Source organism: Pseudonaja textilis, chromosome 4, assembly GCF_049901715.1.
Source record: "Pseudonaja textilis isolate UNSWEBS1 chromosome 4, rPseTex1.2, whole genome shotgun sequence".
NCBI lineage: Eukaryota > Metazoa > Chordata > Lepidosauria > Squamata > Elapidae > Pseudonaja > Pseudonaja textilis.
In genome coordinates this window covers 64,417,544-64,433,848 of record NC_141993.1, presented here as the reverse complement: position 1 = coordinate 64,433,848, position 16,305 = coordinate 64,417,544, and the positions used below count along the sequence as shown (strand labels likewise).

The 16,305-nt window shown below is 37.5% G+C and overlaps 2 protein-coding genes and 1 long non-coding RNA gene across 12 annotated transcripts in view; 2 read left to right on the top strand and 1 right to left on the bottom strand.

The window, feature by feature from the left end:
- Nucleotides 1-11,426, top strand: part of ATR (ATR checkpoint kinase) — a 56,743-nt gene extending 45,317 nt beyond the window's left edge. Inside the window, exons 42-47 of the mRNA XM_026701566.2 lie at nt 413-563; nt 694-850; nt 4,901-5,054; nt 7,448-7,599; nt 9,580-9,685; nt 10,872-11,426. Coding sequence (XP_026557351.1) covers nt 413-563; nt 694-850; nt 4,901-5,054; nt 7,448-7,599; nt 9,580-9,685; nt 10,872-11,045 — 894 coding nt within the window. The 3' untranslated portion in view covers nt 11,046-11,426. The remainder of the gene's footprint in view (nt 1-412; nt 564-693; nt 851-4,900; nt 5,055-7,447; nt 7,600-9,579; nt 9,686-10,871) is intronic.
- On the bottom strand, nt 6,998-14,176 carry LOC148125867 (uncharacterized). Of its 3 annotated transcripts, none has more exons than XR_015743578.1 (4): nt 14,051-14,111; nt 12,029-12,179; nt 10,804-10,904; nt 6,998-7,961 (listed from the first exon to the last, which is right to left on the bottom strand). It is a non-coding gene; the product is annotated as an uncharacterized LOC148125867 (long non-coding RNA). The 3 variants fall into 3 exon arrangements; XR_015743580.1 differs by having other exon boundaries at nt 7,825-7,961; nt 12,029-12,095; nt 14,051-14,176; XR_015743579.1 differs by lacking the exon at nt 12,029-12,179 and having other exon boundaries at nt 14,051-14,158.
- XRN1 (5'-3' exoribonuclease 1) overlaps nt 14,146-16,305 on the top strand; it is a 74,688-nt gene continuing 72,528 nt past the window's right edge. For all 8 annotated transcript variants that reach the window (XM_087933275.1, XM_026701561.2, XM_087933278.1 and 5 more), the window contains exon 1: nt 14,146-14,319. In XM_087933275.1, coding sequence (XP_087789401.1) covers nt 14,245-14,319 — 75 coding nt within the window. In that variant the 5' untranslated portion in view covers nt 14,146-14,244. The remainder of the gene's footprint in view (nt 14,320-16,305) is intronic.

Below are 16,305 nucleotides of genomic sequence, written 5' to 3'. Positions count from 1 at the left end.
ATTTTGGTTCTTGTTTGCCCAATTTTGAATGAATGGGAACAGTGTTTTTGTTTTTAAAAAGATTCAATATTTTTGACAAAATTACTGTTTTCTGTTAAAATTATTTTTGTAATTCTGTTTTAAATTTTTAAGTGCTTAGGTGGTCTTGGTAGCAGAAATATTGTACAGTATGTAAACTTTTAATAATATTGAATTGTGCATGACTTTAATCCCCTGAATCTTCTGTAAGGGATCTTTTGTGGGGAAAATAAAGCAACTGATTTTGTGTGTGTGTGTGTGTGTGTACATACACCCTTTCTAAAAATACAAACTTTTAATTTGGGATTACAAGAGGCAGATAAATTAATTAAAATGAAAATTAAAGATACTGTTTTACATTAATCTTATGGAGCATGCTTTGTTTCTACTCTAGTGCTTAAGAAAAGATGCAGAGTCACGAAGACGAGAACTCCACATCCGAACCTATGCTGTTATTCCTCTGAATGAGGAATGTGGAATCATTGAATGGGTGAACAACACTGCTGGTTTGCGAAATATTCTAATTAAATTATACAAAGAAAAAGGTAAAATAATGATGGTGTAATCTTTAAAAAGTGTGAGTGAAAAGATAAAATGAAGGATTGGGGAGGAGAATTAGTGAATGCTATTTGCCACAGAATATGTAGTGTAATTATATTTGTTTTTCTTTAACAGGCATCTACATGACTGGCAAAGAGCTACGTCAGTGTATTATTCCAAAGACAGCACCTTTATCTGAAAAGCTGAAGGTTTTCAAAGAAACTCTACTTCCTCGGCATCCTCCAATTTTTCATGAATGGTTTCTGAGAAAATTCCCTGATCCTACTTCATGGTCAGTCTTTTTTCTAGAGTTATTAGGAGTTGAATGGTATATAAGTATAATAAATATACATTTAAATACAATTTGAGTTACACTACAATAATATCTACAATTTTTAAAAAATCTGATTGGTTACATAATTTTTGTAATTCAAACACTGCAGATATTCCTCAACTTCCAAATAGTTGTTTAGTAACCATTAGAAGTTATGATGGTGCTGGATTTCCGGTTTGGGTCTCTTCAGCAACAGACTGAAATCCACGATCATGTGCAGTTTCGATCTGTGCTCGCCATTTTAGCGCCCCGATCCTTTGGATTTGGGGCTAAAGCCACCCCGTAGAAGTGGTGAAGAGGGGGGAGATTGCTAGCCGAGTGGAGGGGAGCTGCATCTCTCCTCCTTGGCTGGTCTAAACTCCCTTCCCCGAAGGCGGTTGCAGCAGTGGTCAGAAATGGCCACCTCAAAGAAGAACCCGACTGGATAAGATTGTGTAGGACAGTGGTCCCCAACCTTTTTTGTACCAGGGACCAGTTTCACACAGAAACACTTTTTCAAGGACTGGGGGGAGAGCACTTTTTCAAGGAGGGGGGGAGGGGGAGGAGTCCGAGTTTGGTGGTTTGCTTGCAGACGTTTCATTACCTGACTAGATAACATCTGATGTTGTTACCTAGTCGGGTAATAAAATGTCTGCCAGCAAACCACCAAGTTCAGGGAGGCTCAGGACAAGTCCCTGCAGGATGGCTGAGAAGCCCCGCCTCTCAGCCCTGCCTCCCTCAGCCTCATCCCTCAGGTGTCTGCCTCGTTCCTCTCTCAGTCGCTCTCTCGCTCCTCCACCAGCTCAGGAAGAAACTGCTTCAAAGAAGCCGGCAGGGTGGCTTTTCCTGTTGGCGCAGCTCCTCCAAAGCGCCCGTTCACCCCCACCCCACTGCCCGCGGTTCAATCCAGTGCTCCGTTCTGCCTGCCTGCCTGCCTTTGTTTCTGGTTGTTTCGGAGCAGCTTCGGCTGAGAATAAGAACTATTCGCCTCTTTTACTGGTGGAGGAGCGAGAGAGCGACTGAGAGAGGAACGAGGCGGGAGGAAACCGAAGCCGCTGAGCCGGAGAGCAGGACAGGCTTTGGTTGCTCCCTCCCTTCCCTTCTTTCATTTGTGTCCTTGATCCCGGATCCCAGCAGCATTCACCGAAGGCAAAGACAGCCGCCATTTTTATTTTCTTTGCGGCCCGGTACCAAATGATCCACGGACCGGTGGTTGGGGACCCCTGGTGTAGGAGGAAGACAAAGAGGAAAACAGGACAGACCAGGCTAAACAACAGAGAACATCTAAGCAAGGTACACTGAATCTAAAAGTACCTAGAGGAATACTTCTGAAAGAAGATCTTTAAGCGGCGAAGGAGAGAGAAAAGGAGGTTAAAACCCCTTTTTTAAACCTTTATATTGAGAATTACAAATGGTATGGAAAGAAATTTACACCTATTTTGACACTAAGAGATAACCTTAGGTTGAAATCTAAGTGTCAAAAGGCGAATAAAGATTTTTTCTTGGTCATTTTAAAGCCCTAAAAAGGAGAAGAGTGGAGGCAAAAGGGTGGGACTTGGAATAATGGAAAAATGGAGTGCCACCTGGAAAAATAAAGAGGATTGACCGTGAAACTTTGAAAAAACTCCCGAGGATACATTGTCACTGAAATCTTATTAAAAGATACAGTAACCCACAGAAAGGAAAAGTAAAGGAAAGAAACAAGAAGGAACAGTCTGGGATCATTTGGTGATTTAAAAAAAAAAGTTTTTGCCGTTGGTTTTTTCTTTCTTTTTCTGTTTTTACTCAAAGTCAATTGGGTGGTTGTTCAAAAGTGTTTAAAATGCCATCACTCCTGGAGGAATTGAAGATGAGTCTTAAAAAACAGAAAAGATTCAGAAGGGGAAGGAAGATCCTTTGGCTTTGTATTTGAATTTTTTGAAATGGAGATCCTGAACTATGAAAAGCAAAAGGAAAAGCTTCAAGAGCAAGAAGGGAGGGACAAAGAAGAAGCCATTTTCAGTGATTAAATAATGCAAAGTGTGGTAATAAGGAGAAAAAGGAGGAAAGGAGTTAAAAGTTTGAGATTAAGGGAACAGCCAAAAAGAAAAGTAGCCTGAAAAAGAAGCATAACAGCAGGGAGAAACAGAAAAGAAAACTACAGAAGGGAAAATTAGAGAAAGAAGGGTATAAAAAAGGGGGGATGAGAAAAAGGGGGGGAAAGATAGAAAGGGAAAGAACTTATGAGGGACAAAAATAGGAAATAAAGAAAAAGGGGAAGCGTACTAGGATTTTAAGTTAAAAGTGAGGATTCTGCAAAGGTACAAAAGATAGTGTTGTGACAGTAGAATACTGTAATGAGTTAGAAATGAAATAAGTAAATAATCTATGAGATAAAACTGTATTGTTATGTAATAGTATGTTTATGATTAATGCAATAATAAAGAAGAGAGGGAAACATTGCAATTGTTTCTAAAGATTGATAAAATATTGAAAAGAAATGTGAAAGATTTATAAGGAAATTTATACCAATTAGAATGAATTTGAATAATTATTTTGCTTATTAATAGTAAACAATTTATAAGATAAAACTGTATGACTATCCAATGGTATGCTTATTGACAGTTAAGTAATAAGAAGGGAGGGAAACATTTCAGTTGTTCTCAAAGATTGATAGATATTGAAAAGAAACGTGAAAGATTTACAAGGTTCATGCCAGTACTAGAATGATTTTGAATAACTATTTTGTTTACTAATGTTTATGTGTGTGTGTGTGTGTGTGTGTGTGTGTGTATATATATATATATATTGCCTTTGCTGTTTTTAGTATTTTACTTTTTACATTTTCAAGGGGAAGTATCAAGCAGTCTGAATGATGAGATCTACATGATATAAAATAGATATTAGAAATTTGAATGTTATAATTTTAGAATGCACAAATTCAATGTTTAATGAGATTTCATATGATAATAACAATAAGATTTAAAGGTGTTGCATTTCGATTGGCAATTATAAGGGGAATTTTGCTTCTTAAGAATGTTGGAAGAGAACATATGAAATTGTAAACAAGACAGACGAAAGTATAAGTACAATGATTAAAAAGATAAAGAAATTTAGGTAAAAGGAATACAATTGAATAAGAAGAAAATGAGATAACCATAAAAGAAAATTAAGAAAAGTAAAGGGAGAAATAGTGAGAAGTTGGAAAAAGAGTAGTAAGATATGAAGTTGAATACATAAGGTGAATATGCATATGAAACTGTGTCTGTATGGAAGTGTGATAACCCAGAACGATGCTGTACTCAAATAAGATGTTTTATTTGTTTTGTTAAAACTCAATAAAACTTTATTTAAAAAAAAGAGTTATGAAAAAGTGACTTACCACCAGTCTACACACTTATGACCAGCCCTGGCACTTATGACCATTGTGGTTCCTCCAGTCACATGATCAAAATTCAGGCGCTTAGCAGCTGGCATTTGTTTGCAACAGTTGTAGTATCCTGCAATCACATGGTTTTGACATGGGATCTTCCCAGCTGGCTTCCAGCAAGCAAAATCAATAGGGAAAGCTGCATTCACTTAACCTCATGATTTATTTAATTACTGATTCACTTAATGACCACCACAACAAAAAAATTGTAATACTGGTTGCAGCTTACTTAACAATCATCTTGCTTTGCAATGGAAGTTCCATTTCCAATTGTGGTCATAAGTCAAGGATTGCCTGTAGTAATCATCATAAACCAGGGGTCTCAAACACAATTTACCTGGGAGCCACTAGAGGCAGAGTCTGGGTGAGGCTGGGCTGCATAATATACTTTATATTATACTTTATATTTATATTATACACTAATATTATACTTTCATATCACGGTGGGGGCCACAGGATATCGTCCTGCGGGCTGCAATTGGCCCATGGGCCACGAGAATGAGACCTCTGTTATACATATTTTATGTTTTTGCTGAGTGCACAAATTGTCATGCCACCAACAATGATTACAAAATGACCAAGTACCTATAAGGTATCTTGATTTTTATTTTTTTCTATAGGTACAGCAGCAGATCAGCCTATTGTCGTTCCACTGCGGTTATGTCAATGGTTGGGTATATGCTGGGTCTTGGGGACCGTCATGGAGAAAATATTCTGTTTGATTCTTTAACTGGTGAATGTGTGCATGTAGATTTCAACTGTCTGTTTAATAAGGTAAGCAGCTAAATATTGAATTTAAAATATTTTTTATTCCAAAGTATGTTGGCAAAATAAATACATCTGAATTGCAGTCATGCCTACCTGAAACAGTCTTCAAATTTTTCCAGGCAAGTTTAACTTCCAGTCTTTGCCAGCAATACTTCCAATATTTTTTTAAAAATGTTTAAACTTTCAGGAACAAAATGTATCAATTCACAGTCAGTTTAGTTATTTAAAACTATCTAGAGAAAATTTTGGTGGGCCACAGAGAAATCTCATTCCCAGAGCACCCCCCCCCAAAGCAATTAATCCAGGCTGCGCAGAAACACAAGGCTGCTCAGCCCACATGGCCCGTGGGAACCCTCCCTGCCCACTCACTCCTTACCTGGCAAACTTGTCTGCTAAGTTGCTATTTTTCCTTTTTCTGACCATCATCTGTTCTGCTGTGCCGGGAGATTTAGATTAGCTAGGAAGCAGGAAATAGTTGGATTTTTTGCTTTCTAGCTAAGCACAGCCGAACCTCCCTTAGGACTGAAGGTTTGCTTGCAAACAAATTCAGTGCAGACTCACGGTAAGCAAATTTGAGAGACTGAGCTAGCCTATAGCAGATAGATAGATCACTGAATGATTCTGTGAACAACTCAATCTGCCTGCTTTGCCTGGTTTTGGGTAAAAGTTGCTCTTCTTTATAAAAAAAAATAAATATTTACATGAATGGTGTGTTGTGAGTTAATTTTGTGAGTTTGCTTGAAAGCAAATTTTATGTGACAGACTGAGCTAGTCAATGGCAGATAGATAGATCTCTGAATGAATCTGTGATTCTGTGAGCAACTCAATCTGCCTGCCTGCTTTGCCTGATTTTGGGTAAAAGTTGCTCTTTTTTACAAAAAAATCAATATTTACATGCATGGTGTGTTGTGAGTTAATTTTGTGAATTTGCTTGGAAGCAAATTTTATGTGACAGACTGAGCTAGCCAATGGCAGATAGATTTCTGAATGAATCTGTGATTCTGTGAGCAACTCAATCTGCTTGCCTACTTTGCCTGATTTGGGGTAAAAGCTGCTCTTTTTTATAAAAAATTCAATATTTATATAAATATAATATTTACATACAAGCCACACCCACAAATTAGGCCACGCCCACAGAACCAGTTAGTGGTCCCTGGGATCTAAACTTATGAGTTTGGTGGTCCCTGAGGTCCAAAAGGTTGGTGACCCCTGATCTAGACTGTCTTTAAGGGTAGAAAGTCTCCCAAAGGGGTGTTACTTCAATGGGAACAATGTTTTGTTTGTAACCCAGAACAAAATCAATATGTTCTGGAGGATCTACCAAATCATTCTGAACCACCCACTGGTAGTAATAAAATCTCTCTTCCATCTCCCCTTCACCAGCTTCTAGAAGCGTTTATCCAACCCCATCTCCCTTCCAGCATTTTCCCTTCTCTTTCCCTTCCTTGAGCTGTTAATACCAATGCCTGAAGTGAGCTTATCCCATTGGCCTGCCTAGTCATTCATTTTTCTAGCATTTTCCCATCTTTCCCTTCATCTTTGTTGCTGAAGTCTTGGAATATCATATTTAATTAACCGTAACTCTCTCAAATCCCAGTATCCTAGAGTAATACATCATATCACATCAGGCTGCCTACCCCTAATTTTCATTGCTTCATTCACCTGTTGATTTCTCAAAACAGTATTCTCCAGTGTCCCACAATCTTCCCAGCATCTTCTTTTCCTACCCTATCTCTCTCCAGATTTCAATTTCCTTTGATTTCCTCCCCATAATCGCCAAACCATTTTTGCATGGATCAAATCTACCCTGCCCTTGGATCAAATCTATCCTATCCTTCCAGCACAGATCCAAATACCTGAAACATTTGTTTTTAACCAGCCATGAACTATTTTAAAAAGCTGTCCCATGTACTGAATATTTTCACATTCAGTAATAAAAATCACAGAGATGGTTTTTGTTTTTACATTTATATTACATTTAACATTGGTTAACAGCAAAACAAAATCAGCCTGTCTATACACAAACACCAAAGTAATTTGGAAAGGAGTGAAATAAGTGGTACTAACATTATAACATTATATTGACTGTTTCCTAGTATGATTTGATTGCTTATTGTACTCTATGACTATTATTAAATGTTGTACCTTATGATTCTTGACTTTTGATGAATGTATCTTTTCTGTTTTGTACACTGAGAGCATTTGCACCAAGACAAATTCCTTGTGTGTCCAGTCACACTTGGCCAATAAAGAATTCTATTTTATTCTATTCTATAATAGTATAACTTAAATAAAATTTCTTATATACTTGTATAATACAAGCTGTCTAAGAATCTACTGCATTCCATTTTGAGAGAAGCGTGTGTTGCTGAATTTATTCTTTTTGTATTCATTTAAAGGGAGAAACTTTTGATTTTCCAGAAATTGTTCCATTTCGCCTTACTCATAACATGGTCAATGCGATGGGTCCAATGGGCACAGAAGGGCTCTTCAGGAGAGCTTGTGAAGTTACCTTAAGACTTATGCGTAATCAGAGAGAACCGCTCATGAGGTAAAGAAAGAATGGTCTTCAAGTAGAATGGGGGAAGGCACATAGAATCATTACACTTAATTATTTCAACTTCAAATATTCATTATTATCATACTACATTGCATAAATGATGATAATATTATCCATTTAGTTGTGTCCGACTCTTGAAGATTCTATGGGCCAGGTCTCACATCTTCTGATCTTGCACTTTGAGTTTTTCTATACTCCGGCCGGTGTCAGCCTTGATGGGGACCAGCCACTATATTTTCTGATAGCCTGGTTTCCTTTTATACATTGTATAAACAAGCCTTGTAATACTCATTGGGTAGTACTGCTTACATACTTTTTTCTTTTTCTCTGTTTCTGTGATCCAGAGACAGGATCTGTGAACCAAACAGGATAGTCATGCAATTATAAACAATTGTGCTAATAAGAAAGAGAGCTGCAAAGAATTATTTTGTGATTATCTCTTCTAGATTTGTGCATGGTACTTCCCAAATAAGAATTAAAAAATGGTTTCCTGTGGGAAAACTCAAATAGATAAAAATCTAGACACATGCTCTCAGCTCAGAATCAATGCACTTACTAACTTTTTAAGATTCGTATAGAAATCTAGAAATAATATATGTGTAACAACGTGAAATCACAATTGCCAGTTCTTTAATTGGTATTGGCCTTCATATGCATCGAGTTTTTCTAAAGAACGTAGGATGGCATAATGTATTGGCAAGGTATATATGCGTATCCAAACAGTGTGGGCTTTTCTAACTGACAGAAAGTTTGTCAGTGTGCAAATAACCTCTGAGATCACCACAGGCAGATTATGCCATACTCAACTTCAGTTTTCAGAACTTGATACAGTACTTGATCTCTTCCAATTCTTTGTCTCCTATTCTACATTGCCTGATTAATGGTTAGTTGCACAATCAGCCAGCTATTTACACTGGATTTGACATTTTTATCAACCTAGTGAATCTCTTCTAAGGACGTGAGATCAGTAGATGTTGTTTGATTGTATTAAAGGAGCACCACAGAATATAAGCCATTCCAACAAAAGCTGCCTTTTGCAATTCATGATTTTGTCAATGCAATGTGTTAAAGCGTTGCTCCAGATTTGGGGGGGAGGAGGGATTGCACCCAAGGCACCTGTTACAGGTAGTCCTCAACTTACAACCACAAATGGGTCCAAAATTTCTGTTGTTAAGTGAGACATTTGTTATGTGAGTTTTGCCCCATTTTACAACTTTTCTTGCCACGGTTGTTAAGTGAATCCCTGCAGTTGTTAAGTTAGTAAGCTGTTAAGTGAATCCAGCTTTTCTGACTTTGCTTGCCAGTTTGCAAAAGGTGATCATAAGACCCCCGGGACACTGCAACTGTCATAAATATGAGTCAGTTGCCAAATGTCTGAATTTTGATCATATGACCACAAGTGATGCTGCAATTGTCATGTGTGAAAAATAGTCATAAGACATTTTTTTTCAGTACTATTGTAACGTCAAATGGTCACTAAATGTCACTAAACGGGGAGTACCTGTACTATTGGTACTAGCTCTGCTTTTTGTGTGTGTGCACAGTTCTTCTTCTATTTGCAGGTCCTTGCCTTTTGTGATTTTCTCCTGTTCTTCCTCTTCTCTTTTGCTGTCTCCATCTCCTGCCACATCCATTATCCAGCCAATCAATATCTGGGGTGTTGTTATATGGAAGGCACTTGTTTGTCTGAATTCTGAAGTCGAACAGCACTTTAGCTTCTTCATTTTCTATTACTTTGTTTATTTTGTGATCCTAAAATTCTTGCTTGTAAGCAAGTGGTGTTTCTTGTAGACATTTCAGTGCACCATTGTTACTACTTTATCATACTGTTGTTTGTAGTCAGCCTGATTATGATGATGAATATTTTATAATATGCTGTTCTACTCCCAGCAAATTTGGGTAGTAACTAAATCTAATGAAACTTACTACAACAAATGTAAGTAAAAATATTTTACTCTCTCCCAAATCTAGTGTTTTGAAGACTTTTCTGCATGATCCCCTTGTGGAATGGAGTAAACCAGTTAGAGGCAATACAAAAACCTTGGTAAATGAAACTGGAGAAATTGTCAATGAAAAGGTAAGCTGGTAAAACTCAGGGTTAAAAATTCAAACTTTGCACCAGGGCAGTAAACAAATAAAAATGGACACTATAATATTAAGCAACATAACCTTGCTTTGAATGATAACTGAATTTATTCAAGAAGAGCAAACACATTAGGAATAGGTAACTAAAAGAATTGGAAACTTTGACTTATTTGTTTTTCATCAGGTCATTCTCATATATTGATGAGTGCTAGCAGTTTAATTTTTCTAATTATTTCATTCATTAATACCAAATAATATTGAGAAACACTTATTTTTGTGATGTAGGCTCATAAAAATACTTTTAAAAACTTGCTGATCAAATTTAAACTTTATAGATTGTACTTTTAATGCTTTATTACCAAATTATACATTCGGTTACCTCTTTTTCCCATGACTTTCCCATCCATTTTCGATTTCTGGTAAGATTTTGGAAGTTTGCTATTGCCAGCTTCCTAAGGCAGAGACACAGTTACTGGCCCTGCCTAAGGTGGGACTAGAACACATGGTCTCCCAGTTTCTAGTCCAATATCTTAGCCACTGCCCCAAATTATTTCTGATAAATCTATCAAATTCCAAAGCATATTTTACGCATATCAAATCCACTGATTCTTATCAGATTTAATGAAGATTTTTTTAAAAATTAAGAATTCAGAATTAAGCTTGAAATTTTTGTTTTGAAATTGACCACTTTTTTAATGTATATAAATGAAAATAAAAAAATTATGGAATTTTATCCTATTATTAATATAGTAAGCTCTTCCCATAATATATGCAGTGGCTGGGATTACATTTCACACATACTGAGCATGCTATGTTGAATATCATTTTTCAGTTAATAGTGAAATTAGATGAATTATTATAGCCTGGGTTCTTTATGGCTAATGACCTCCATAAGTGTTTACTAGATAGTTCCAGAATTCATTCACTCGCTGTTAAACCATACAATTATTGGATTGGTTTAATGTAATAAGTATATATTATATAGTATGTATCGTAAATTGTAATTTATGGCTTAGTGTATAGTTCATAGTACTCAATTTTATATAATTCAGTAAACCTTCAGTGGAAACTCAATCTTTTATGTTAGAAGGAGAAAGTTCGAATACTTACCACTAAAAATTTAGCTTCTAGTTACTGATGACATCTTTTTCTTATGTAGATTATTTTTTGTTTTTCAGGCCAAGACTCATGTGCAAGACATAGAGCAGCGGCTACAGGGTGTAATAAAAAATAGGAACAGGGTAAAGGGCCTACCATTGTCAATTGAAGGACATGTTCACCATCTTATTCAAGATTCAACAGATGAAAACTTGCTGTGTCAGATGTATCTTGGTTGGGCACCGTATATGTGATATGCTGTCATTTGCAGAAAACAAATCTTAGTTTTTTTTAAAGTTAGTAAATTCTGCTAATGCAGATCAGTGTTTCAGTGTTTATATTGGATATAAATACTGTTTCCAATGATACAGTGGAAAGACTACAAAATGCAAGTTATTATGTTTATCACAATGCTGTTTCCACAAGCTTAATAAAACAATAATAAATAGTAGGTCTTTGAGCTAGGAATATTAACGATACTGGATATATAATAGGGTAAGCCAGATGAGAATAAAGGAGAAAAATGAGAGTCAAAAAATTGTAGCTGGTCTACATACTTAAGAAAGGAGAATGACTGGATTTCGGTGGATTCAAATATTAAATCTTTCAACAGTAACAATGAATGAGAAAGGGAATACTTCACTGCGCATTTCTAGAATAATTTTCACGTAAAGAATATGTCTATTACTATTATTAAAGACTGTTGTACTTTACCCAAAACATTGATCATACTGATTTTATGATAGCTATATGCAGATGAACCTCCATTATTATTTTCAATAATGATCCTTTCAGAATGTGTGTATTTGCTTATTTGCATCTATTTCACTATATTCTGTGGGTAGGATCCTATTTTTCAGTAGAATAAATTACTTGAAAGACATCAGATGTCTTTTGTTCCACTATCAAATAGTTGTTGCTGTCAGCCAAGTTTCCATTCATTTGAAATCTGACTTCCAGAAATTAAATAAATATTCTGTGTCCTGTAACCTGCATTTCAGCACAATTGATAATAGTCCTCTGTGACATTTTTTCAGATATCTGAAGATTACTGTGATGACCCAGGGTGGGATACAAAATAAACACTGTCACAAAAAACAGGTGAAGCCCCTTTTATTCCTTCACTTTGCTTCCAAGCTCCAAATATCCTTGACTGGAGACAAAAAACTCCTACACAAGCAGTTACAAGAAGGAGGTAATGCCGTTTAAATTATAAAGAGTAAAAAACAATACAAACCAGGCAAGATAAGGGCTGGAAAACGTCCACAGATATCAGAACACACACTGGGAAGGACGCCACACTCCTAGAGGAACAATAGAGATATTTCCACGCTTTGTTTCCAGCACTGGCCCGTACGCATGTCCGTCATTTTATCCAGTTGCCACAGCTGCAGCCCATAAAGAGGATCAAGGCCAACCCATAGACCACGTCTCTTCCTTATCCTCTGCTCCCTGCGTGCCCTAGGATGGAGAGGGGATGGGCCTGGGTCCTCCTCTGACTGCCCAGCTGCCTCTGCCCTTCCCCAGCCTCCTCCACAACCTCTGGAGCCACACTTCCACTCCCGGTCAGCTGTTCCTCCTCTCCCTCAGAATCAGTCTCCACCAGGGGCATGACAATTACTGTCAATCTCTACTAAAACCTTGAGTTCTCAAGGCTAAATATGCATACCTCCTTCAATCTGTTCATAAGATTTGTAGATTTTTGTGTCCCTAATATTCTCACTGCCAGGTCCCAAATTGATTTGTTTGAATCCTTGAAAGTGTTAACCAGAGTTAGAAATAATGCTTTAGATGAGATGAAGCGTAACTCCAGTTCAGTGTTGAGTAACCAGTATAACCAGTTATTGGGTGCCTGGGAGAGTGGGTTGAGGTAGCTGAAAGGACATGGAGAAGTATGGTAGAAGGGAAGGCATTGCTCATATGTGCTGCTAAGAGCTGGCTAGATAATGAGTCCCTCTTACTGAGATGGGTCCAGGAGTTTCATGTCTTGCTTTATTCCTGTCCTAAGCAAGAAAGGTATGGCAGTTATGTGCCCGGCTATTGTGAACACTGTTTGGCATGAGAGGTTAAGCTAAAGGGACAAAATGGAGTTGCTGCCATTGTGCGGTTCTAACAGAGGTATGGCAGCATCCCTCCTTGGACTGCTTGATTTAACTGGTACAGAATTGCTCAGACTATTGGTACTGGCTAATTTTAACCTTTGCTCACTGAGATTGGAGGTAATTTAGGAGTTATTTTTGCAGTGGCACTACAGACTTATCAGCCACTCAACCTCTACATTGCTGCCACACATTAGACCTAGTCCTAACTTTGGAAATATGAAATCCGTTCTGGAGAACATCTCCACCATATCTATGCATCCGTAATATTGGGGTTAACCCGAACTACAACTATTGCAAACAGAGCTGGCTAATTAAAATAGTTCACTCGGAGTATCTGATGAATTAGATTTTCAGAGGACGTTTGGATACAATGAATACAAATGAATCCTTTAGAAATGTTATGGGACATGAGAAATAATTAACTTCCTTTTCCCTTTCACTAATTCTATTGGGCTGTAGTATACAGTGTCTTATTTCAGTGGAAAGATACCAGCTGTGGATTCTAATTTACTTCAAGTGTAGTAACATGATTAAAAATGAAATTATTCTTGAGGAAATTAGTTTAATTGGAAGTTAAGCCAATTATTTTAATACAGTTGTGCAATACTTCATACTTACTCCCAAAAGTCCTTTGGGGTACATTGGAACAATGTTTATTCCACCTACAATACCTGAAAAAAGTTGCTTACTGTCCATTTCTTCCTAACCCTGACTCTATAATTTCTCCCAGTTATATTATTAAAAGTTGAATGGATATGACTATTATAGTTAGCTTCAGTGTTCGCCATATCTCTACCAATCCCACCCCGGCTAGGGCCAGAAGAACTTTCCCATTTCTACCTTCCTCTGCTTGCCAACTTCATCTCTAATATACTGTATATTGATTGCGGCTAGGTGCCCATTTCCTAGCATAATAAGAGAAGCTTAAATGTTTCATCAGAAATCCATTTCCTATTTAGTTTGATTTTACTTATTCGTTTCCTTGCTGCCGTTCGTCCACTCATTCCAAGGGATTTATTTTTTATTTTTAATCCTTTACCCTACTGTCTGATGGCAACCTAGGGACCGAAAAAATTACTTTCCGCCTCTTTTTCTCCTCCACACCTAATACTACTGTAACAAGGGGAAACTTCGGCCGATATAGGATGATAGCAAACCTGCAATTTTCACGACGTCCAATAAGAAGCCGCCGCCCGCCTTTGATTTCCGACGCTGAGTCGTCCGCTCTGGTGAGGCCCGCTCTATGGTTTGGGGCCTTGGCGGAAGGAAGCGCTTTGCCTGAGAGGAAAGGTGCAAAGGCGGTTGTTTGGGTCCGAGTGGCCTTAAAGAGGAAGGGCAGAAGCCGGCCGCTATGGGGGTGCCGAAGTTTTATCGGTGGGTCTCGGAGCGGTATCCTTGCCTCAGTCAGGTGGTGAAGGAGCATCAGGTGAGCAGCTGCGGTTTGCGCTTCCCTGCTCTGAAGAGGGAAGCTGAGAGGCTGCCTAGCCGTCGCACCCGGGGCGATTCTCTTCTTCCTTCGTGAGGGGCCTCTGGTGTGATGGACAGGTCTGGCAACAAAGCCGCGCCTGCCTCTGGAATTGTTGCGTGGATCCCCACCTGGAAAGCGCCGTGACGGAGTTACCATTTTGGATTACTGACTTGCTGGCAGTTCTTTCATATTTTTTTTGCCCTGGCTATGAGTTTTAGGCCACTTTATCTTTTTTCAGGGAAATTGGTGGAGAACAGGAGTGAACCCGAGAGAAAAGCTATAACTTACTAATATTCAAACACATTTCAACTTTTTCTTTCTGTCCGGGTGTCTTTGACCCCTAACCGCGAATGTCAGCGGCGGTTTCTCATTTGAGAACAAACGCGGGTCTGAAAAGAGTTTTGTGAAACTCCCAGAGACCTCGTAGTTTTCATTTCGTGTGGGAAGCCGCGGAGAAAAGAGTGGCGGGCTCTCCTGCTGTTTGTAGCCTGCCAAATTATTTTCAGCTCTGCTTCATGATGTCGTAGGAAAAACTGTCCACGTCATTAGAAATATTTTTTTTTCCTTTTTAGCCCAACAGGGTGTTTAAGATTACATCTCCTCTTATTAGTATTGTTTTAAAATTTAAATCGGATTTATAAAGCACATTGCATCCTAGTGTACTTTATCTTTTTAACAGACTAGGGGAAGAAGAGGAGTAGATTGCTGAGAATGTGTAACATGTTGGGAAAATTAATATTCCTCATGTCTGTTACATTAAAAATTCAATAAAGTTTCTTCTGTACTAGCCAACTATTGAAAGGCATACAAAGAATTCAAAACAAAGAATGAAGAACAATAATATGTTATGCTGAGAAAGAGGGAAAGAAACAATACTGTACTCCTAACTAGCAGAATTACACAAGTAATCCTATGAAATTCTTATTGAATCAGAGTTTAGGAATAGTTCTACTCTATGCAGAATATAATTAATTGTGCTAAGGCATATATGAGTGCTGTATGAATTTAAGTGCAATGTCATACAATTGCAATATTATCCGTTATTATTTGCTTCCTAGCTTGATATTTTCCCGAGTACATCTCAGTTAAACAGTTCTGCTTTAAACCAATGTAAAATAAAATGATAGATTATAGTGTACTTTGTTTCAGAGAAATATTGTTTCTAAAATTAGTCATTGTAGTTTGTAATGCAATTTTATAGAACCCTAGTGTTAGTAGATATGGCTTAAATCAAGATAAATTAATTTACATATATAGCTTCCACATTTTTGTCAGTTGTTTTATTATGCCACTGCAGAATAAAAATAATGGAAAAAATTTAGATAGAATTTTTATCCAGAATTGAATTTCTAGATGAAAAATTCTTTTTAAAAGTACAGTTCTAAATGGAAATACTGTGCAAACTTATTTTGCTTTTTTCCTGTTGGTTCTCATTCAAGTATAGGTAATCCTTAACTTACAAGAATTCATTTAGTGACCATTCAAAGTTACAACAGCACTGAAAAAAGTGACTTGTGACCATTGTTCACAGTTATGACCATTATAGCATCCACATAGTCACATGATTTACATTTGGATGCTTGACAACTGACTCACATTTATGATGGTTGCAGTGTCCTGGGGTCATGTGATCACCTTTTGCGACGACCTGACAAGCAAAGTCAAATTCACTTAACAACCATATTACTAATTTAACTACAGTGTGATTCACTTAACAAATGTTGCAAGAAAAGTCGTAAATGGGACAAAACTCAACAAATAGCAATAGCAGTTAGACTTATATACTGCTTCACAGTGCTTTACAGCCCTCTCTAAGTGGTTTACAGAATCAGCATATTGCCCCAACAATTCAGGTCTTCATTTTATCAACCTTGGAAGGATGAGTCAACCTTGAGCTGATCAGAATTGAACGCCTCTGCAGTACCGCATTCTAACCACTGCACC